The 23,931-nt window shown below is 40.8% G+C and overlaps 1 protein-coding gene across 1 annotated transcript in view; it reads right to left on the reverse strand.

Moving 5' to 3' along the window:
• Positions 1 to 669: 669 nt before the first annotated feature.
• Positions 670 to 23,931, reverse strand: part of smc3 (structural maintenance of chromosomes 3) — a 30,152-nt gene continuing 6,890 nt past the window's right edge. The window contains exons 11-29 of the mRNA XM_030413522.1: positions 23,177 to 23,341; positions 21,506 to 21,627; positions 21,016 to 21,229; positions 20,042 to 20,145; positions 17,205 to 17,304; positions 15,682 to 15,842; positions 15,154 to 15,295; positions 14,676 to 14,826; positions 14,091 to 14,243; positions 10,437 to 10,588; positions 10,182 to 10,340; positions 8,963 to 9,070; positions 8,562 to 8,670; positions 6,408 to 6,655; positions 4,074 to 4,286; positions 3,370 to 3,561; positions 3,039 to 3,216; positions 2,582 to 2,688; positions 670 to 1,939 (exon numbers count right to left, since the gene is read on the reverse strand). Coding sequence (XP_030269382.1) covers positions 1,868 to 1,939; positions 2,582 to 2,688; positions 3,039 to 3,216; positions 3,370 to 3,561; positions 4,074 to 4,286; positions 6,408 to 6,655; positions 8,562 to 8,670; positions 8,963 to 9,070; positions 10,182 to 10,340; positions 10,437 to 10,588; positions 14,091 to 14,243; positions 14,676 to 14,826; positions 15,154 to 15,295; positions 15,682 to 15,842; positions 17,205 to 17,304; positions 20,042 to 20,145; positions 21,016 to 21,229; positions 21,506 to 21,627; positions 23,177 to 23,341 — 2,850 coding nt within the window. The 3' untranslated portion in view covers positions 670 to 1,867. The remainder of the gene's footprint in view (positions 1,940 to 2,581; positions 2,689 to 3,038; positions 3,217 to 3,369; positions 3,562 to 4,073; positions 4,287 to 6,407; positions 6,656 to 8,561; positions 8,671 to 8,962; positions 9,071 to 10,181; positions 10,341 to 10,436; positions 10,589 to 14,090; positions 14,244 to 14,675; positions 14,827 to 15,153; positions 15,296 to 15,681; positions 15,843 to 17,204; positions 17,305 to 20,041; positions 20,146 to 21,015; positions 21,230 to 21,505; positions 21,628 to 23,176; positions 23,342 to 23,931) is intronic.

The following is a 23,931-nucleotide window of genomic DNA, read 5'->3' on the forward strand; positions in this document are numbered from 1 at the left end:
CTCTGGCACACTGCAGTTCATCAGGATCATTGATATCAACAGCAAAATATAACGTGAGTGTAAGGGCTGTGTAATGAGTCAGACTCTGACCTTGATGCCAGCTGCCAGACAGTTACTGACCTTGTGTATTTCAAGAGGGATTATAAGGAATACAGTAAGGAGCTGGCGTTGAAACGGAAGGATTGGACACAGGTTTACATGGTATAATAAATAGGCAACAGAAATGATAAAAACCAACATGACGGAGTACATTGATGACGTGTGAGAACAAACTGTATGTGACTGTTTATGGAATCACTCAGAGTTGTCCAAAAGTATCACAACTTTCTAACAAAATGTGTGAAATAATGTAAGAATAGATACATTCAAAACTTATTTGTTGAGAAATCATGTTTTTTTTTAGCGATACTGTTTATTTTCATAGTTACTGTGCAGTAAATGTGGCTTCAAACTCTAACAATTTGCTGTAAATAGGAGAAAATGTTGAGAAGCTTAATTTAAAACTAATCTATTCAGGTTTCACTAAAACCCTCTTGAAAAGTGCATAATTTATTTCCACCTCAGTCTTTTTCTGTTTCAAGACAGCTCTTGCATGTGAGGATGTCAGGTGTCAGTGGTGCAGCACCACCTAGTGGTCTAATCATGAAAGATGTAACACAGACAGTGTCATACAGCTTATTTTCAAACCTTTTATTTTTTTTGTAAGTTTTCTAGTTACATAAAAAGGAACCAAAACATTTAAAAAGCAGATTTGAAACTAGGTACAACATATGAGGAGTTTAATCCCAAACAACACTTCCAGTGACGAATTCAAAACGAACTTTTAATTCTAGAAAAAGCTAAATTTTGCTTCTTATTGAAATGATGAGTCACTTCAGGACCCAAATAGATTTTGTTTATCACCGCTGAATCACTTGTTTCTGAAATTGTCGACTGATCAAATTCATGGAGTGGTGTTGATTTCTATATCTGGATATCTGATGCTTTGGAATTAAACCCTTCATATATATTTAAATGACCTAAAAACAGGAAATTACGCGATACAGAAACAACCATAAAAAGGAACCACAACCTTTGAACATTTTAAGCCACGAGGCTGGTTATGACAGATACAAGTTAGCATTGTTTCGTGAGTACAAAGAGTATACACATTACAGAAACAAGAGTGAACAAAAACTCTTTTTTCCAAGGGGGGGCAACAGAAACAAAACTCTGGATCAGCTTAAGAGCCTCCCTTCTCCACTGAGCTTTAAGGTTTCATTTCAACAATTTTCATCTAAGTCATATCAAAACTGTCTCAACTGTACACAAGAGGATCTGCTGTCTGAAAAGGTTCTGAAGGCTTGTTACCCTCAAGAGCCTCTCTGGCAATTTAAAATGACATATTCCCAAAACTCCCCACAAACTGATTGTTATAAAACTCAACACAGTAACACAAAAAAGGTAACAAGTGCTCTCTTCAGGACCTCTTCAGACAAAATATAAAAAGAACACTTATCTGTCGGGCAGAGAAGGTAAATGTGACAATTAATGTTCCCTGCTGGCAGAGTTTCAACACAACCACTTTCTGATTCTCTAATTTGTAGTTATACCAGCCTGAAATTATGTCAAAGTAAACAGTAAATGCCAGTAGTTTTGAGCTGAGTGTTGTGAAAGCAACAATTTACAATTTCAGAGATAGTCTGAGAAGCATAGATGTGCTGCACTGTTTATCTTCAACAGAGGGGCTAAAAAAAGGCTGGTGGATAGATAGAGTGAGATATTTCTGTCTTTGGGCCTGGCGGTGGAAGGCTTCGAGCTACGCAGTGCACTGTAGAGGAGGAGGAGGAGGAGGGGGAGGAGGAGTTGATGATGGAGAGCCGAAGACTTAACCATGGGTGGTGTCATCCTCCACAAAGTCTTTGGCCTGCTCCGCTGTGATCACATCGATGTGACTCACCTAAACACATACACAGAATTAATGACCAATCAATGCCTCCATTTCAGCTGCTCTGACTACTCAGTAATCATTTATGTTATGAAACCTCAACAGCTCAAGAGGAAATATTTTTATTTTCACTAAGGCAGCTCAGCAGAACAAACCTGTTTTTTTAGGGAGAAACTCCGAAGGAATCAATGGAAACACCAGCCAACAGTTAGTGAACAGACGGCCACAGTTTTCAAGGCTGTCTACATAACACAGTTTCTGTGAGGATTTAATTTACCATTTGTTTGCTGGTACCAAGACTTAAATAGGATGACAATGATTATGGTGACATTACACTGACCGAGATTGGAGTTAAACTTTCTCTTTTTATTATTCAGGGTTTGGATATTTGGGATTTTATAGTTATATGAACTGAACTGTAGTATGACTAAAGCTGTTAGCACACTATCTGTTTTAGCTTACCACACTACGCAACTCTCACTACAGACACTTTGACTCACCCATCACAGACACTACTGATCTGAGTCTTTTGCAAACACTTGATGATTATGTTAATGTTGCAGTAATGGGCAAGTAACTAATGTGGCAATCAGGTTTTTGGACACAAGTAGAGTTAACGTGTGGACAAACCATGCCCTGCGGCAGGAGACTCACCTTGTTTCTGAATTTGACACCGTAGAACTTGTCAGCAGATTCGAGCAGCTCAGGCCTGAAGGTGGTGGTGATGAACTGGGCATGGCCTGCCAGCTCGACGATCATGTCTAAAATAGACACGCAGTATAAAGATTGTGATTATGACCTTCTTATATTTGTTAGCAATGACAGATCCAAGTACAAATCATTAATTTTTCATAAACAAAGAAACCATGATTTGCTGTCATCCTGAATGGAAACATTTTTTTAAAATACAAAATACCATCCATTACAACTCCACTGCAAGCTGCAGCCATATATTTCACAGAAATCTGACAATGACAACAAAACTGAAATGATGATAAAGTATTTGCTGTTATCCTGAGTCACAGATTGTATAAAACTGTACAGAGGCCTCAAACTGTTCTTGCTACTCAAGGAGATTCCCTCTCTGTATATATTTAAAAAAGCACTTTACCCGAGACAGCCTTCCTGTGCTGGGCATCGAGGGCCTGGTCGATCTCATCAAACAGGTAGAAGGGAGCAGGGTCGCACTTCTGGATGGCAAATATCAGGGCCAGAGCCACCAGAGACTTCTGACCTCCAGATAGTTGCTGCATCTCTCTCATCTCACCTTGCTTCCCTGTGAACGACACCTACACAACAAAGGGGAGGTTGTGTGATTGGACCAGAGGCAGAATCACCTTTTTAAAATGTTGTGCTAGGAAATACATTCATCAGCGATAAAAAAAAGGGAAAGTGTCAAAGCGTTAAAATGCAGAAAATGAATGACTGAAGAAGACCCTTACCCTGATGCCGACTCCAGTGAACTGATCAACTGAAGGAACGCTGCTCTGTGAACCGGAGCCCCTCTCACTGTCTGCGCCGCTCTCGCCCTCATCCTGAGACTGGCTGCCTTCAGCATCACCCTTCTTCATCACCAGCGTAGCTTTACCACCTGGCACCAGCTTCTGGAAAACTTCACTGAAGTTCTTTGATACCTGAGTGGGAGAAAATATGGCAGGAAGAAGCATAAAATTAAGTCACATTAGAAAAACATATGTAAAATGTGAGGCAATGTGCAGCTAAATATTACCGATTGCTACAAGTTCAACTGGGTGGGAAAAAAATGCATCTTTTATAACACTAAAACTGCTATATTGTTGCATAGTGTTTGAACTAGAGATGTGCCGATACCACTTGTTCCTTCCAGATATCAAAACCAACCTGAAGTTACACAAGTCGCAGTTTGTGAATAATGGCTACTTCTGCTGTTAAAAAAAATCTCTGGAGTTGCACACAGGGGTATTACAGACATTGCAACGAAGTAGCAGGGAAACGTTACAGGATTTTAAAGAAAAAAAGCATATGAGTCAGAGTGTGCAACGCTTTAACTGCTTTCCAGTCTGCTACCAGTGATCAGCACCTCATTACAGTCCTTGGCGTTGATGCCGTTCTACTTTATAATGGATGTATGCAACCATCTCTGAACAGGGTGTGAGATGCTACATACCTGTTTGAAGGTGAGCTGGATGGCCTCGTACTTGCGCAGTTCCAGGACGTTCATGAGCTCCATGATGGATTTGTAGCCACGGTCCAACTCGTCCTGACGCTTGATCAGCTTTTCCTTCTGCTCAGAGAAGTTGACAAACTGGTCCAGAGCTTTCTTGTTGACATGACTGTATTTCTTCAGCTCTGTGTTGCACTGCTCCAGTTTTCGGAACAACTATTTGAGAGGAAAAAAGATTGCATTAACATTCACTCTGGTTGAAGCCAGGCTGGCAGTCAGACAGTATCTTTAAAAATATTTCTCTTAACACTCTGTCCAGTTAATTATCATCATTAACTGGACATTTTTTCCCCACTGTTGATTTCTTTGTTGTTTATTCCATCAGTTGTTTGATCTATAAAATTTCAGAAAATGGTAACAAATGTTGATTTGTTTCCCAAAGCCCAGGCTCATGTCCTCAGATGTCGTGTTTTGCCCTCAACCCGAAGATATTCAAGAACCAAGGAATATATTCACATCTAAGAAGGTGAAATCTGTTTGCGTTTGATTTTTTTTTTCTTAATAATATTAGTGTTGAGATTTTGCACATCAATGTGCATATATTGCACCATATCCACCAATAAACCTGTGTATCATCATCTGCTAAAAAAGTTAGCTGTATCCCACTAATGTGTAATGATACCACTTGTTGACTTAAACAAGGGGCATGAGTCCAGATCCATTATTCATTTCAGAACAAGAATCTAAAAGAGCTTTGCCAGACTCTATTCATATCTGAAGAGGACGTGACCTGATTAATTAAGAACCAGCTTAGCCTGGCTCAAAAGTGACATGCACTCTCCAAACTCTCAAACTATAAATTCATCCGTCTGAATCACTAATGGCTGAGGGAACATGAGCAAGTGCCATTATTACTTGGCCCTCTCAGCCACTTCTGCAATCAATGGCACCATCTTACCCGCGAGCAGTGTCCCGTGGAGAAAGATTAACTATGTGGAGTGTTTATGAGAAAGCATGAGGTTATTTTCAGCACTGTACAGGAGGGGAGGGGAGAACACACACACACACACACACACACACACACACACACACACACATCAACACACACACACACACACACACACACACACACTTACGAAAGATGCAACTAGGTCCACTAAACTCTCTGTCTGCTCCCAGAGGCAGTTGGCAAAAAAAAAAAAAAAAAAATCACAGGCAGAACACTAACTAGTTTCTGAGTCACTGGTGAGTGGGTGGGATGTGATGTGATGGCCTCAGGCCTTATTCCTTATCAGACCTGGGTCTATCAGTGAGTGAGTGTATATGTGCACACTCAGGTAGTAAGATGGGATGCACAGAAAAACTGACCTTCAGTTTACCTACATAGATACTATTGTTGTTGCTCTAATGCATTGTCAATGTTGCTGCAACAACAGGGTTTCGCGGAGTACATTATCGTGACTACAAAGTGGAAGCCAGGACTGGCTTTAAGAAAGTTCTGGCAACTCAAGAGGCTCAAAGCTGCAATAATTTTCTTTATAACAACAATTGCTCAAATGATTATGTGTAATGTTAAACCTTGTAGTGACAATCCCACAGAGAATTATCACCTCTCTGCACTTCTCTCAGCTAGACAGAGGCTTTGAACATCTTTCAGTGCACCATTTTTCAGGATTCCCAGGATTTCAGGGAAGAATACACCAGAGCACAAAGTGTGACAAGTGAATACTGGACCTAGATTCTTCCAATGAGCAGAAGCACAACCCCAAATGGATGCTAATGTTGCTCTCTGTTGGCTGGATGTGTAAATAGGTAACTGTTTTGCCAACATATTCAGTATAACATCTTTACCCTTTACCTTAATCATGTGTGATTATAGGTCAATGTTGCATTTATAGCTTGTTGCCCTAGCAGCACCTTGCTGTATGCATTCTTCCTGTTCATATCAGCTGAAGAGATCTGTTCCAAAATGTATTTCAATAGAAGTGGGAAAGATTGCAAGTTAGAAAGATATCCACTTCATTTGTCTGACTCACACTGCACAGAGGGATGACTTTTCTCCCCCATCACTCCCATTGAAAGCATATGAGGAAGCAAATTCTTAATAGCAAGTATAAACAGGAGGAATGATACCAGCAAGTACATCCTGACACAATTTCCAAACAGGCAGCTGACTGTTGGAATACAGACTTTAAAAAATGTAAACTTAAATAAGAATATATAAAGCCACTCTTCAACTGTGAATGATGGTGATGATGTTGCCTGTTAAATGAATTAAACATGAAAGCAAGAAACCATCATTCATCATCATTAAGCACTACGGTTGTTTCTGTGTACCTGTTTGAGTGTGAGGGTCTGGTACTTCTCAAAGGCCTCCTGAGGCAGCGAGCCCAGCTCTCTGATCTTCTTCATGCACTCTTCCTTCTTCTTGAGCAGCATGCCCTGCCTGTTGGTCATCTTCTCAAGCTCCTTGGTGTCGTGGTTGATGGCGTCATTTTGCTCCTTCTCAATGTTCTTCCAGCGTTCCATGCTCTTTATGTGGTCCTTGATCTCTCCCTCTGTCTTGTCAATCATAGAATCCAGATCTGGGAAAGACGATGGCGGAGGCGGTAAGAGTGGGGTAGTAAAAGTCACTGGTTTCATTTCAGACGCTACATTTGTGCATGCACATAAGAGGCTACCTCTCTGGCCCCGACATTATAAATAACTATAAGAGAAAGACTAAAGAAAATCATATTATTCACTGAATCATAAATGGCAAATTGGCATGCAAAGAGTTTAGAACAAAGGACTGAATACAATGCCTATTTAAGAAAAGGCTCACGCTGTGAATATGTCTTAATAAGCTATTGGCAGTTATTACATAATGAATCCATGATAATTAATTCTATTCAGGAACAAGTGCTTTCTGACAACTGCATTCACATCAACCTTGCTGGACTCACAGCACCACTAGAACATTTATAAAACTGTGTGGCCAGTCTGACTCTGGACCAAGATATAATCCTAACTGTGAGTCAAACACATCACAGCAGTTCTCACCATCTGCTGGTGGTACCAACTGGACTGTGTGCAGTTTCTTGACACAGATAACACAGTTATGGCTAAATAGATGATAAATCAATAAAGATTTTTGATAACAGCAAGAAACTTGACAATTAGTTTGCTACTTTTGTGTTTTCAGCTGCAGCATTTTTTATTATTTTTTTTTTATATATATATTTTTGGCCTTTTATGGCTTTATTGATAGAACAGCTGAAGATACGACAGGAAACAGGGAGAGAGAGAGGGGGAGTGACATGCAGCAAAGGGACCCGGGCCGGGAGTCGAACCCGGGTCCGCTGCAGAGCCTCAGCACATGGGACGTGCGCTCTACCAACTGAGCTAAAAGGCGCCCCTATTGGTGAGATTTTTGAGAAAAAAAAAAAAAATCATTTTCAGAATCAGAATCAAGACATGATACAACATAGTGTAGAAGTTGACATTGCTGCTTGAAAATATATAAACCTCTTGAGCATTAGAGAACTTTTTTACCATTAATTCTTTATTATTATATATTTTTTATGAAAACAGAATCTGTTTCAGTAGTCAGTGGGACACATGCCATGGAAGCTATTGACAAAGAAATCATGATTTCTGCATATTAATATTCATAGAAAATAGAGGAAGCACTAAAGTACAATAAAAAAACAGTGTGTCTCATTTGTCCAGTTTACTAATACAATTTGCTGCTGGTTTGGAGTTACTGGGTCACATGACATGGAAGATATTGAAAAAACTGCAATTATTTTGTACTAATATATTTATGTTAAGTCATTTAATAACAGTCCCTTAATCAGTTTCCAGCGATTTAGCGCGGCTCTGCGAGATGAGCTAACCGTCCTCCTGCTGCTAACACTGGGCGAACCTCAGTAAAGTCGCGGCTGTAACCCGAGTAAATATCCGTCGAATATCCAAACCTAAACTTCAAACTTCACCCGGTTTAATGAGTTGCCTGTTGCAGCCTTTGAATAGGATGACGAGGATTTCAGTCACTCAACTTAAACGGTGACTTGTAGGAATTATCCAAATAACAGTAATGACTATAATAATTGATTTGAAGACAACTTGGGGTGTAGTGCTTTCACTGTGTACAACTTCAATTCGCCATTCACCCGTGATATTAAACCTACAAATGTCTTCTTTTTTTTTTTTTTGCAGCAACAATTCCTCTTTATATGCTCTTGCAATGCTTTCCTTTAGGTCTTTTAATCGGGGTTTATCATTTCACAGGGGAGCTTTACCAACCAATGGCGTTTTCTGATCAGCTCTGGTGGAAAAACTGGGGTCTATGTTATTTTGAAAGCTTCTGAATGGAAAGTCGGGTATTTTTTAAAACTGCTTTCCAGCTTCGGTGCATTTAAACGCTTCTCCTTTTGGTTACAAGTTGGCTTCACTAATTCTTATGCTGCCACCACTGTCCCAGTGTCGTGTCTTTAGTATAATGGGTACCTTCTGATCGAGCCAAAGTGTCTTTGACACGTTTGTTGATGCCATCCAGCTCAGAAGTTGTGGCTGTCAGTACTGTGCCTCCCTCAGTCTCTCGCAGCTCATTCAGCTCCTGTGTCAATGAAAATTAGGCCACATCAAAAAGTAAAAAGGAGGGTCATGGGAATTCAAAAACTGTTCCTCCGACTTGAATGAATGAAAGCAACGAAAGCAACACTGAGACTCAATCATCTAACAGCTACAAATGCTAAAACCTTTGAACTTGCTGCCTATGCAAAAAATAATGTATAATTTACTATAAGAGTAACATAAAAGACAAAGTAACAGTAACACATCAATCCTATGTTACAAAAAACAATCTATATGCAGAGCCGTAATGATCATGAGACTTGAGACAGGTGTACCTGTTCCACTTGGTCTAGACGCTTCCGTAAGTTCTCATTGAGATATGTTTCCACTCTGGTCATGATGCCCTCCAGCTTAATCCTCTCATTCAACAACTGCCTGTTGTCCTGTGGGTGGTCAACACATAAAACACAAACAGTTAGTCCTGTCAGGTTTTTATCAGGTGCAGACAAACAAGACATTAGTACATTCCCAGTCACTCAACATCCAAAAGTTTATCAAAAAAAGTGCATCAGATGGAATAAATCTGCTGCACAAAATGATGCCACCAGAGTGCTTTAAATGTGAACTAAATAAAACTGGTGCTAAAATTTGTGTATAAACAGCCTCTGATTAATATCTGCCACATCTGTCGCCATACAGTCTTTGCCCTGAATTTGGAACAAACACCCCTGTGTCTGCATTCACACAGGCAAACACCAAATTAACAACATCTTCTGACCAAGTGTTATGTTGCAAGTGATATAATTTGACAACCGCCAACGCTGGAGAACCATACATGAAAGGCTCCCTGTTGCGAGGGCGGAGTTGCTGCGCAACAACAGCAGGAATGGCTGAGAGTTCACTGAGGTGAGGGCTGAGAGCAGCTGGCAGTGTAAGAGAAAGAGGAGGCAACACTGGATCACAGGAACATCCCACTCACAGCTGCTGCTCTCACCTCACTCAGGTCTGCTGAATACACTAGCAGGATGCGACGAGGGACGCGAGACAAAGAAACAACAACATGTAGGCAACAGCATAGAACTAGATGTAAAAAGCAAAGGGATGTATACACATCCACTATTTTTAGCTTGACGGGGATATTCTTAGAGAGGGAATGAACAGAAAAGACAGATATACCCTTTAAATTGATGTCTTACACTGTGGCTCATTTAAAATCAAATGATGCAGTTTATTGTTGATCCACATTACTGAGATGTAATAACACTCAAATGTATATTATTCTTATATATGTTTTCATATCCTGGTAATTAATTAAATCTATAGAATCTTAGATCTTTTTTTTAACACCAAATCAAAAGAAAGAAATATCCAGTCGAGGTCCAAGACAAAACATACATTTATGACTAAATATAGTGATAACAAGATTCTCGACAGATTTCAATTTAGTCCATTTTGAATCTAAACATAAAGAGAAAAGAAGCACTGTGACGATCTATGCCACATGCGCAGAAAAAACAGACAGATCATACATCGCGGTCCAGTCCTCTTGCTGACCTGCTGGAGTTGACGAATCTCATCGTTGAGGTCATCGACACGCCTCTGGTCCTCCAGGCTGAGCTGTGAGAGCAGATCTGTTCCCAGCTCGGCCTTCAGTGACTCCCGAGTGGACTCCATGGCGTGGAGGCTGGCCTCAAGACTTTGGAGACTGCGTTGCTGCAGTGGAAGAAGGAGAAAGAGCCAGACATGAGTGGACTGCACAAACAGACTGTGAGTGGGTAACAAGCTGAACTCTGGTCATAAGATGAGTACCTTGGGCATGAACGTCTTCTCTGACTGCTGCCTCTTCTCTTTCAGCATCTTCATCTCTGACAGAATGCTGTCTCTGGAGGCCTTAAATTTCCTCTGTTGTGTCTCGATCTGCTGCATCTGGTTCATCAATTGGTCAATCTCATTGTTGATGCGTGGAGGCAGCCATTAAGGAAGTATAAGCAAATGTCTGATACTACCTCCAGAGGTGTATCAGGGCCAGTATTGAAGAACGAAACCAGTGTGAATGGATAAGCCGGCTCCACGTATCGGGGGGCGTGTCGATCGGACCATCGTTAATTACACGGGTCCTCCAGTCAACTTAACACAGAAATTTCCCACAAAGCAACGTAGTAACTGTAACTGTCTTTGGCAACTTATATGAGGAAAAAAAATACCGCAGATATATGTAGAGAAGCGTCTGTCCTCCCGCCCGTCCTACAGACTCTTCGTCACATTTCAGCCCGAAAAACAGTGTCTGTAACCGGCAAAAAACTTTAACTCTCCGAGTGTTTATGATGAAAATAAATCACCGTGACAATCAGCCCTCCAGACCGAGACTTCAGTGAATTTTCCCCCAGAAAACAGCCTCTATCCCGCGAGTAATGCAAATCAGATTGACAGGGGGAAACCGGGGAAACACCTTGAAAAAACACTGACGTCGTCATCATGACGTGTACTGTCACGCCTCTTTAGGAGCTGCAGGGCCGGCTTTCTGTGTGAATTCACGGCGGTTCGTCTTTAAGGCGGAGCTGCTTCACTCCGTGTATATAACCATCAGCGGAGAATTGGTGAACAGCGGCTGTGGCTTTTATGCGTCTTCTCCTGTGTGAATGGGGCTAGTGTCTGCTCTCATTAACAAATAAAAAGGTCAGAGGACAGCTCGCAGGCTTTTTAGTGCAACTCATTGGGTCTGAAAGGGAAGACTGTATCATCACTTATATCAAGGCAGGGGATTGAGGAGGGCTGAGCATACTCATCATTAGGCTAATTTAATAGACAGGGTTATTGATCTTCCATGACTACAACACTCCACCGGGCCTTTGAGGTTTGGCTGGACTCAATAAAACACTGAAGTCAATCAATCTGCTGATTTAAAAGGGGCCATTGAAAGTCAGAGGACAGCCCTGCCTGTTGCCACGAGCAGATGGAGAAAATAGATGGTTAATGGTAATTTTCTTTATGAATGAAACAGCTGACCTCAGGATCACAACTGTCCTGAATCAAATGATTAAATAAAACAATCTGCATTTATCTCTGTAATGACATCTGTCCTCTTAAGAATCAGGTGCATTTCATATAACCAAGTTAATACATTTTGTAGCAGTTATGAGCAGTAACAATACAACTGCCCCTTTTGCATGACCTCAATATGTCCATTGCAATATGGAGCTGGTGGCAAAATGAAGACAGAATCTTAAAACAGGAGGGATGTGTAAGGTGCATCAGTGTAATCTGATGCTTATCGATGGGGCAGAGGCGGGGAGTGAACAAAAAGAGGCTTTTAAATGATTGATCTGTTCTCTGACTCACTGCTGCAGAAGTGAAGGACAAGGGCCGTGTCATCGGCTCAGTCATCCGTTTCCCCTGCCTACTCACACATGTACGTAATGGCCAGGTGCACACATTAAGCTGCATACACAGCACTGGGCTCTGAGTGAGAAGCTACCCACGCTCACACAGGTGTGCAAACACACAGATAATCATACCTGAGCGGAAGTGACCATATCCATGAACATACATAACGTACTCGCAGACACAAATCCTTTTTGATCCGCCTGTTTTGCCTTCATGGGCTGTCCAGCAGTGAGTCATGGCTCTGGCCAATATGACCTAATATACACTAATCCTTCTTGACCTGCTTAGACCCTCTCAGAGGCTAGCCTGCTGCTGGCTGAGGTGGCTACATAACCTAGATGGATTTAAATTAAAATACAGGCTTAGCAAATTGACAGTACTCTGTTATTGAGTAGCAGCGGCACTCAGGAGCGTTAACACATCTTTGAATTTGGGTTCCAATTGAGAAGAGCGGCTCCTTTACGCTATACTGTGGCATTTGAATTAAAATATGTCTTTTTGCACAGGAAATGATGACGGCCTTCTTTATATAGAGTGCAAAATTCCAGTATCACGAGTAGGGCTGCACGATTCTGGAAAAAATGTGAATCACGATTTTTTTGCTTAGAATTGAGATCACGATTCTCTGGCACGATTTTTTTCACAAAATGTTTATTGCACTGATGAACTTGAACAAAACAAAAAAAACCCATTGTAGTATTAAAAAGCAATGTTTTTTTTGTTTTGTTAGTTCTATCATTGGATGATAATTGATTTTTACAAAAGTAAAAAAAAAATTAGTCTCCAAGATGAGAGGGCATCCTCTAATACCTCATGTTGTACAGTGTTTATTGGGGCCGTAGCTTTGGCTAGGTGATATGTGATAGCTGCTGTGATCGGCTTTCTAAAACGGAGGCATAATATTCTTCCTTTTCCAAAAGCCGCCTCAGAGGTAGGCGTAAACATGTGACGTGACGTGAAGCCCGAAGTTGGGCTGCGAACAGTTGACAACAAATTTGTCTTCAAAATAAGAGCTTTACATTGCACCCCATTGGAGTTTAGAACTGGGTTCTTAGCGGGGGGCTTTTAATTTGAAAGTAGCGACCGTTCCTAGCTTGTCGCTACAACAACAAGCTAGCAGTCGAGGCGGAAATAAGTGTACCGTCCGAGGCAGCAAATCAGCGGACCAAAACAGACCCCCAATTTGCCGCCCTCTGTCTAAAACCGCGGACCTAGCCGTCAATAGGACGGGCAGATTGGCGGCTTGCTGCCGTGTCTAAAAACGGCTTCTCACATTCCTTCCAAACACTCAACTGCAGGTGGGCTTCCGCCACTGAATCACGTGTTGTAAAGACGCTTTACCACAGGTTGAGGGAGGAGGAAGCGGCCGTGCTGCGTTTGGGGGCGCTTCAAAAAATCCGGGAGGAAAATAGGAGCATTTGTTTGTGATTCGGCTCGAGATATAAAATGCTTCAGAATCGCTGTGTGTAGAAATGAGATCACGTGTATGTGTGAATCGAGATCGCGATTTTTTAACGATTTTTTGTGCAGCCCTAATCACGAGTGACTAAACTTTATCACACCTGCTGTTTTATTTCAGTATAATCCAGATACAGTCAACTAACGCTTGCCTTATAAAGCCAACTGTCCTTAAAATATTTGTAAAAAATATGTGAAAAAAATTGTTTGCAATGAAACTTATTTAACATTTCAGAAAAATCTAATTCTATCCTAAAAAAATGAAACAATTTTCTTGAACTGCGACGAAAAGATGAGGAACGGATTTCTGTTTGGTGACATTAAAGGTGAATAATAAATCTAGAAACATTTCTTCTAATTACATGTACTTCCTGTATACCCCATGGGATGAACACTGACATAATAACTGTTTGGTGACTCAACACATTTCACACATCAATATATCTCAAAAGGGAGGAAAAACCTTGTTCACTGATAAAGTGGTCATTTGGTGAAGCATTTAAAGAAACTGCACAACTTACTTTTGAGTAAACTGGTCTCAAACTCAATCAGTCAGCCTACAGAAAGAGAGTGAGTAAGACCTTTAGATAAGCCGACTAGATGTTTTAATAGAAAGGATATGTTCAATGTTCCTGCGCAGGTTCTCATTGAGCTTGGCTTCGAGCTCGCCCAGCTCCTCTTCAGCTTTTCTCATGTCTTTCTGCAGCTCCAGACGAGACTTCCTTGTATCGTAGTAGCCTCCTGTCAGAGCTCCACGGTGGCTCACCTGGTCACCTAGGAGGTCACAACACAATGTACTGCATATAACAGGAGAAGGGCGTCTACAAAACTGGAAGTACAATGACATATAGTCTTAAATATGTAATTGAATGCTACATAGAAACTGAACAAGGATGCACAAAGTTCAGAGGACACTACTAAACCTCTTCGCATCTACTAATGGTCAGTTTAACTGGAAACATCATTCAGGCAGAATTCAAATAATTATACAGCTAATAACTGTTCCGATGCCTATTTCTGCACTTCTTCTAGCAGAGCAATTCATCAGCAAGATAGCACAAATATTGATGATAATGTCAGTATGGAATACACTCAAGGGCCCGAAGTAAGCAGCTACATCACCAGGTAGAATGATACCAAGCCGTGTAAAATTTGTATTTTCTTGTGGTAGTGGTATACTGTGCTGTGTGTCAAAGGTCCGCTTACCCTCCAGAGTTATACAATCCATGGTGAAAGCTCTGGCCAGCTGGGTGGAAACTTCCATGCTGCGACAAATCAGGGTCTTTCCAAACACGTGCTTGAAGGCCTTGTCAAAGTTGGTGCTGTAGCGCAGCTTGCTGATCATGGGGATAGCATCCTTAAGGGGTAAAAAAATATTGTTATGAACAAATTGGCATACAGTATACTACACACTTCATCACTAGACAAAATCTCTCCGTCGCGGGATGAATATTGGTGGAAAAGATGTTGCAAATGGGAAAATCAACAGTAGACTACTAGAAAAAATAACTGAGGTTCACTCTGTGCTTGACTGCCAACATGGTTCTCTTGAAATATTCAGGTGTTGATTAGTAGAGAATCCTGGCTAACTTTAGTTGTTTCATAGTTAATAATATCAATTTTAGTTTGAGGTCTAAATTTACTATATACAATGTTTCAGATGCAATCTTTGCATATTCCTTACGTTGGTCTCTGGGTAGGCGGTGTCCCTGACGTCCAGCTTGGTCAGGGGCAAGAATGTGACTTCTCCCGGCAGGTTCATTTTGTTGAACTCCATTAGTATTTTGGTGCTGACTTCGTCTGTCTCCACTATGTGGTAGAACAGTCTAGAAAATATGAGAGCAGGTAGACAGACACAAAGGAACAACAAAGAAAATGAACAATAAACTTTAAAGAGGACATGGTTTGGCAAGATTCTTACTTTAAATACAAGTCAAGGCTGTGTTGATGTAAACAAGACAAATATATGCATATCTGAAACAACTAAACACAACACATTATTACACTCTGATCACTGCAAAGAGAACACCCTTCTCATTAAATACACAGGACACATTTGTATCAGCATGCAGTAAGTGGAATCACTGTTGATTTTAAAATCAGACTTCATGTGTTTTATTGCAAAACTTTAATATTCATCACAAATGTGTGATTTTTTTTCATGGAAAACACACAATGAGCTAACAGTGAAAATATAAAAAGTTGCCCTCACCTGGTACCAGCAGTCACCTCCACACAAGTGTAAAAGGCGGGCTCACACTCAAAGTTATTCATGACTATGCCGTGGTAACCATTGATAACATGCTGGTTGATGCCCTTCCGACGAAAATGTTCGAGGACTTTGTTGATGCTGTCAATGCCGTTCAGGATAGCCTGGAGGGCCACAAGAGACAGAAGAATGATTCTCACCTTGATTAAAAGATTACATTTGATCCTACAATTGGTAATTAACACTCAACATTGGAACGTATTTTACATACTAATTAGGGTTGTCGCGATTTTGATCCTAAATCGAAAACTGATCAAAATGAGTTTTCAATTTTGATCATCAAATTCAAAAACAGGACCAGCAAGTCTTTTAGCATTTTTTGTCTCTCCAACCCCAGCCATTTGTGTGTGTCCATCTCCTGTCCTAAGGGGAAAAAGCACTTGAGTTGCAGATGTCGAAGAACTTAAAAGTGTTACAATTCAGAGGTCCAGTGTGTAGCATTTAGTGGCATCTAGCTGTGCGGTGCAGATTACGGCCATCTGAATGTCCCTCCTCTCATTCTACCCTTCATTGGCTGCTGCAAAATTGAAAGGCCCTCTCTAGAGCCAGTGTTTGGTTTGTCCTCTTTGGGCTACTGCAGAGATTTCTCAGTGCAACATGCAGACTCTATGGAAGAGGACCTGCTCCCTCTGTAAATATAAAAAGGCTCATTCTAAGGTTATGAAAACACGATTCTTAGTTTCAGGACATTAAAGACAAGTGTAAACATTTTCATAAATATTATGTTCCATTACCTGATAAATCCCCATAAATACAACACAAGTTGTTTTAACAGATGAACCCTAGAATTTGAAAACTTTTTTGTATTACCTGCAAATACAATGTAGCTAATACTGTGAGGTACAGTATGACAAAATTGTATTTTGCAACATCGTGCCTGTACTGTGAGAGGCTAGATCGCATTCATCAAAGGCTGGAGACAAGATGAGTCAGCCGGGACCAATGAAAGAAAAAATAAATGCAGGATATTTGTCCATGAAGCCACCAACAGCCTCCTTTCATCTCAGCAGACATTATTCAGAAGTGATATTTGATTGATGTATCTGCCCAGAAGAGCTGGCAGTTATTGCATGGGGCAGAGAGGAGTGAGTCATATGTAAATTTAGCTAGCTATGATACGGTGCCAGTAGAGAGGCAGATGAATGATTCTATTTGATATACCTATCCTGACAACTGGCTGAGTCACAAAGTGAGTCCTTCGCAGTGTTCAGGTGGGCTCTTTCGGAGAGATACTTTTTCCACTCTGGTTTGATTCATCTTCACTTGCCCATTTCCTCTCTCAGCATACAGTTCAGCAAGTAAGCACATGCGTAAAGATTTGATAGACATGTGGCAGGTCTATCTCAGGCTTGCAAGTGTCATCCTGCGATGAGGTGTCTGTGTGTATGTCCAGACGATAGTGTCAGGTATCCTGCAGCTGAGTTATGCAAGTCAATAATTACGCAGTCATGTACAGTGACACGAACCTTGCCGGTGGCGGCTCGAAGGAGCTGCTGTTTCTTCTCCAGGTCCTCTCGTTTGGCTGCCAGTGCCTGCTGCTCTGCGTTCTCCTCACGCCACAGGTAGCTGGACAGACACAGACAATCACACACTGTTACACTTATGTCACCAGAAAGAACAGAGCCAAACTGCTGCCATGATACTCACAGAAAAACAAATCATAAGAACCTTTTTTTAAACGTATATAATATATCAATAAATACTAACTGATTTTATGTCTGAGAGGTACTTCTCTTCATATAAATAAGTAGAAACACAGCAAATGTGTCCATAACTGCAGATTCACTATATATGTGCAGCATTGAGTAAATAACTTTTACTAATTTTCACATTATTTCAAATCATTTTTGTCCATTTCTTATAGAGGTCGACCGATAAATCGTTTTGGCCGATTAATCCGCGCCGATAGGACGTTTTACAAACTATCGGAATCGGCGGAACTTGGCTCCGATAGTGGCCGAGGGCTGCAGTTTTTTTCCACAGCGCCATAAACTGCTTCCACACACACACACACACACACACACACACACACACACACACACACACAGAGACAGCATGGGAGAGAGAGAGAGACGGGGCGTGTGCAGCGGCAGCAGAGAGAGGAGAGAAGTGACCCAGGTGGAGACGGCGACACGTGTTATTGTAAGTGCAATAAAACCTTCACGACTTGAAAGTCAACAAACATAACCTCCTTGGCGTAGGCCATAAGTACCACTTCAACAAGCATAAACGTGCATCATATTTCAGCATAAACAGCGACATTTCCACCGGCACGTTTTACACGATCACACTGCTTGTTAAGCTAACAATTAACAGCTTGTTAAGAACACGCTAAAATGAAAGCTGTCTGTGTGTAGTCTATTCATCTTAGTTTGCCATGAATCTTAAAATTTGGCAATTTCTTGTAAACTTTAGCTGCTGGCTGAGACAAACCAGCCCCCCCCCCCTCGATTTGTTTCCAGATATTACGGAGTTTATATAGTGACTTTGCTGTTGTAAACTTTAATGTTGCTGCAGTGGAAACAATATGTAGTTATATTTGAAATATAAATGAATTCCTGTTCTGAATGTATTCTTTAAAAAAAAAGATAATTAAAAAACAAACCATTCTTTAGTAGTGATAAAGAACAGGACTGTTAAGAGTATGGATAAGATAAAGATAAAATCCTAACATACCATCCCTAGCTGGTTAGTGGTTACAGCCTGACTATGGGAGGATGAGAAAATCACAGTTCAAATCCCTTCACTATACGCCTTGTTTAACCAGTGTTATTTTGTGATTATTATTTTTTATGGCACACAGTGCCATCACTCACAAAATGTTAAGGATTACTTAATTCCTCCCCCCCCCATATTAAAGTGCAACTTAAATCATCCATGTAGATTTGAATAGATATTGAACATACAAGTTTAAATTAAATATATTATTATATAATATCAATTATATATTAATCACATATAATAACATATAGCTAATAGCGGTATGTTATTATTTTTTAAAAAATCTATTAATATATTTTTATCCATTAGCTACATTGAATTAATTTACATTAATTCACATCTTGTTTCTTACGTTACAGATGGCAGCTGGAGGATCCAAAGTTCCTGTATGGGAATATTTTGTTGAAATTGCCCCAGTTCCAGATTTATATATTTATTTTGGTATTTATTACTTTGAGTTTGATGTTCACTTCGAGATTTTATACATTTGGATATTTATTACTTTGACTTAGCTGTTCAGTAAAACAGTTGCTGCTAATAAAGTCAAAGATTGTTCATTTCCAACATGGTTTTATTTTTTTGCGGGGGGGAGTGATATCGGCCGATATCGGCTATCGTCTTTTTCCTTCTCCAAACTATCGTTATTATATCGGCCTTTAAAAATCCACTATCGTTGACCTCTAATTTGTTATTATTCTCAAGTAAAACAGAATTGCTTATAAATGAGTGTAGTAGTGTTTGGTGAAAACAATAAAGCTGCCAAAACATCCCTATCTTCTATTCATTGAGGTAATAGTTTTGTTTTATTTATATTTTAAGCTCATACACTGCTAACAGCTTGCAGCTGCAGGATCTGCATGTTGTGCTCCTTCTCTCAAAGCTGTCATTATGCTGCCTTTTTCACCCACTTCACCTCCACAATGAATCACAATGAAATGGAAGGTGCATGATAGAGTCAATTTTAGATGAAAAATATTGATGACATCTGTTTCGTTTAGCAATGGAAATCAGTAGCCGTTATGGAATTCAGTGTAATTAATTTTTTTGTAAAGATCCCCATCTCTTTTTCAACACTTAAATAACAAAAACATCTTTTGCCTCAAGTCCGTTGCCTCAATTGCGGCAAGACTTGAATGGAAATGCTCTGTTGTGTTTCAAGAGGCAGACAAGCATCTGTCTTGACTTGATTTTCACCACAAAGCCACAACACAATACATCCACCCAGGAAGACCTTTAAAACCCAAAAAGGTGTCTGGCAGCTGAGACACGATGCATCATCCTCTCCATTATATAAATAAAGCTCATTGTTTAAGGGGACAGAGAAGGCCCAGTGATATTCACAGAGGACAATATTCTGATAAGTAACTAAAGGTTGCTGAGCTGAAACAGCATATTGGCTTAAAGAAGGGGTAAACAATTCAACCTTAAATCTTAATGCAAAAGGCAGGCATGACTCATGTAAAGATGAATGTGAACTCAACTGATGCTATACAAAAGAAAAACAGGCATGGGCATGAGCCATGGCTGAAAGTCCAAGATGTGAGATCAAAGAGGAGGTTAGAGGGATAGGGAAGGTTCTTACTTTCTTTCGCTCTGCAGCTCATCTTTCCTGTTCTTCACTTCATAATACTTTTTGTCCAGTTCTTCAACACGGTTCTTGACCTCATTTAGATCTTGATCAAGTTTCTGAAGAGACAAGATGAAAGTAAGTCTGATACACAGTCATGGCAAGAAGTTAGACTTTATCTGCAGAAAGCTTTTCAAGGAATTAAATGAGAAATATATCATACAGTGGCATCCAGTAGTCCCTTTAAAATACACCCGATAGCTGCACCTGCAAAAGAGACACTGGCTATGTATCCATGCATAAATTTGTTGGTTTCGGCCCTTATTCAGAATAAGACAATATTCCCAGTGTTTCCTCCAGTATTTTTTGAGACTGCGGCGCCGGGGGGTTCAGTCATTATTAGTGACACAAATGATAAGCATTTATATTTCATATGAGCTCATTCATGCATGCTTACACCCTCCCAGAACTCCCATTCCCCACACTGTCTTACTTTCACTTTTAAAAATTGCGTCCGTCCAATTTTCCTTTGGTGTCAATTTATAGCGGGTCGGCTCGGGTACGGAATGTAATTTGTGCTACTGTCGGAAAACGGGTCGGATGCGGCGACCCGTGCAGGACTCTGCTCTAAGTGACCATTTTAATCCTCTAGCTAATTATCAAGCTAAATATCCAACATGCTAGTTTACGTCAAAGACTGCGGTGGACGACGACGGTAAAATATTTCCTTTCTCTAACACTGGATTTATGTATGCCTGAATTTTTAAAGTGTGGCGGCTTTTATTTTGCCGTGGCGGTGCGCCACAGTAAATTACGTGTACAAGAGAGGCATTTGGATTAATTTCACCTTAGCTACAAAAAATGACAACTTCTTAAACTGTAACTCCCTCTTAAATTGATTCTGAAAATGTGTCTGAAAAACCAGGTTGAAGAAAACATCATCTTCACAGAGAATTGAGTGGTACTGTAACAGATTTGGGCGGTCTTACATTGTACTGCTCGAGGTTCTTCTCCTTGTTGGTCTCTGTGTCCTCCAGGTCTTTGTGGATGGCTGCAATCTGCCTCTTTTTATCATTGATGGCCTGGTCCAAAGACTTCAGCTCCTTCTTGATCCACTTGTCCCTCTCCTCCTTGGAGGTGAACTGGCTGCCACGGCCCTGCTTGGCATACAGGTCTGTCCTCTCCTGTGTGGCCTGGGCCAGTCTTGAATAAAGTGTAACCATGGAAAGTGTTACAAATTCTACAAATTAAGACAGGAGGCACCTGTACTGCTAACTGTACATGTAGACATGTGCATATTATCTATTACTCTACGCATGTGCACTTTTGCTTTGCAGGAGAAGCCACAAATATATCATGTGCATCCACCTCTTGATCTCTCCCCATTAAAATGTATTTAAAGTGTGATGACTGACTCATCAAGCTATACCTAGTCACAGGCTGCTCAAGGGACTGTAGCTGAGAATGAGTCATCCCTACCTCGATATGCCCCGCTCCTCTTTTTCCTTCACCATGTTGAATTTGGGTTCAGTCTCCTGCAGCTCTTTTTGCTTTTCCTCGATTTTCTCCAGCAGCTTCTGACGCTCCTTCAGCAGGCGTTTCTGGAAGAGCAAGAGCATACCACTTTACCAAACAAAGAAGAGACACCTGAACGGTCTGCTGTGTGAGAGGAAGACGGCAGAGGGATGCCTTTAAAAAAGTACAAACATTTATTTTTATATCTTTTCCAAATATATATATATTCCAATATCTGCTCCTGCCACATCATAATGGTCCAACAGTTAACAGCTTGGATAAGTCTAAGTGTTTGCACAATTTGTGTGCCACAGAAAATGCCGAAACAAGAATACCAACAGTTCCACAAATCCTATCCTGTGTTACTCAGATGCCAAATTCATATAACTAAATTACTATTCATAATCATAGATGAACTCCTGCCTTTTTGCCAACATGCTGATGGATAGATATAAATTCAGAAACTAAAAGCATAGTGTGGGCAGACCCTAAAATGTGTGTACCCAATATGTTCAATTTCAAGCTTTTCTTTTTAATCATTATATTTCAATTCAAGCACAATCCTTACCTTGAAAAGAAAACTGTTAAAGCATTGTTAAGCATTTTTGAAATGTGTATGACTTCGTACGAGCCCTGAATATACTGTTTGTATAATCATAAACCATAATCTAAAAAAAATAATAATACAATTAACAACAACAGCCTGCTGGTTTTGACATATCTGTGTGGGTGGTGATGGTGGGATGTCATCCCATAGGTCTTCCTCCACTTTCCCTGTCATGTCAATGCCACTTCAAATCAGAACCATCAGAAACTATTGACGCAGTTCTACTTCCCTTGCTTTTCATTTTGCTCCAATAACTTTTGGCTGATGCTGTGCCAGCCATCACCAGGTGGGCTTCATCCAACCAACGAGCCAGCATGCGGCCTGGGACCCATCACGGTTCACACACAGACTGAGCCAATAAAGCCGTTCTGCATGATTATCGTCCTTATACTCACACGTGCACACAAACACACACTGAACACAGGGCCATACGGAGAGCGATCCATGCCAGCTCTGTACACACAACCTGGTGCCAGAAATGATGTATGGTGGATCTGATGGAAAAGAGTTTGATGCACAGGCTGGTGCTTCCTCTGCTTCTCAATTCATCCAAGCAAATGTTCCACTGAAACTTAGCACTAAAAACTACATTAGGCCAACTCCTTTTCAGAGGGAACTTAAATTCAACACAGACTATCATATATAGATCAGTGTGTTTTGATTAGTTGATAAATTGATTAAGTTAATCAACCAACCAACCAATACTGGCCCATCACAGATATATTGGTATCCGCATAGAAGTTGTGAAGTATGCACCGATATCAAAACAAAGAATTTTCCAATTCTTCATCCAATAGTTCGATGAATTAAAAAATAAATTAATCAAATAAGCTGAACTTTGAGGGCAAATAACAAAACCTGTTCACAAGTACCCCACTTTCCAACAACTAACAGGGGTGAGCAGAGTGATTTAAATGATAAAAACATGACCATCCGTCTCTACAGACACTACTGGTGCAGAGGAAGGGGGAGGGGTTGCTGGTGCAGCATCACGTGTGCAGAGTGACGCAGATGGGAGGCTTCCGTACCCTCTGTTCGCTGTTGCCTGCCAGCTCGTCCTGCAGGTCCTTGGCCTTCAGCTCGAGCTTGGTCCTCTGCTTGATCTGCTCCTGGCGCTCGGCCGATAGTTGCTCCCTCTCCTCCTTCATGGCTGAGATCTTTGACTTCAGCTCTCGCACCACACGCTCTGTCTCCTACAGAAAAGGAGCCAAAATTAGGAAACAAGCTGCAAGATTCAATTCAACAAAGTGTAAATCAACAACTTACTTACTCTTCAGTGATTAATCAACTCTGTATTCATTTACCAAGGCTGCATTCTGTCAGTAAATTTGGATACATTAGCCCTCTTACAGTATGTTAAATAAATGATGTATTAATTTGTATTAATTGCAATGCACTCTCATTAAGTATATGAACAGTTAAAAGCAGACAGCCTGCTTACAACCAGACACCAAAATGAAGACTGGTTCTAATTAATTAGGTTTTGCAGCCTTGATAACGGCTGGATTTAAATTCAGTGACGTCATTTATAATCTCTCTTTACTATGTAATCCACAAACTGGTTCTTTCGTTTCGTTTCGTTTTCTTCCGCTTTTCCGTGAGGGTCGCGGGAATGTAACCGCTATAATCCCCCCTTGTTCAAGGGGTCGCGGGATTACTGGGGCCAAATCCAGTGAACTCTATGGGCGAAGGCCAGGGTACACCCTGGATGAGTCGCCAGCTCATCGCAGGACCCTTACTGATGGCAGCCGCACAAGGTGCCAACTGCACATCAGGAACGTTT

Source organism: Sparus aurata, chromosome 1 (genome assembly GCF_900880675.1).
Source record: "Sparus aurata chromosome 1, fSpaAur1.1, whole genome shotgun sequence".
NCBI lineage: Eukaryota > Metazoa > Chordata > Actinopteri > Spariformes > Sparidae > Sparus > Sparus aurata.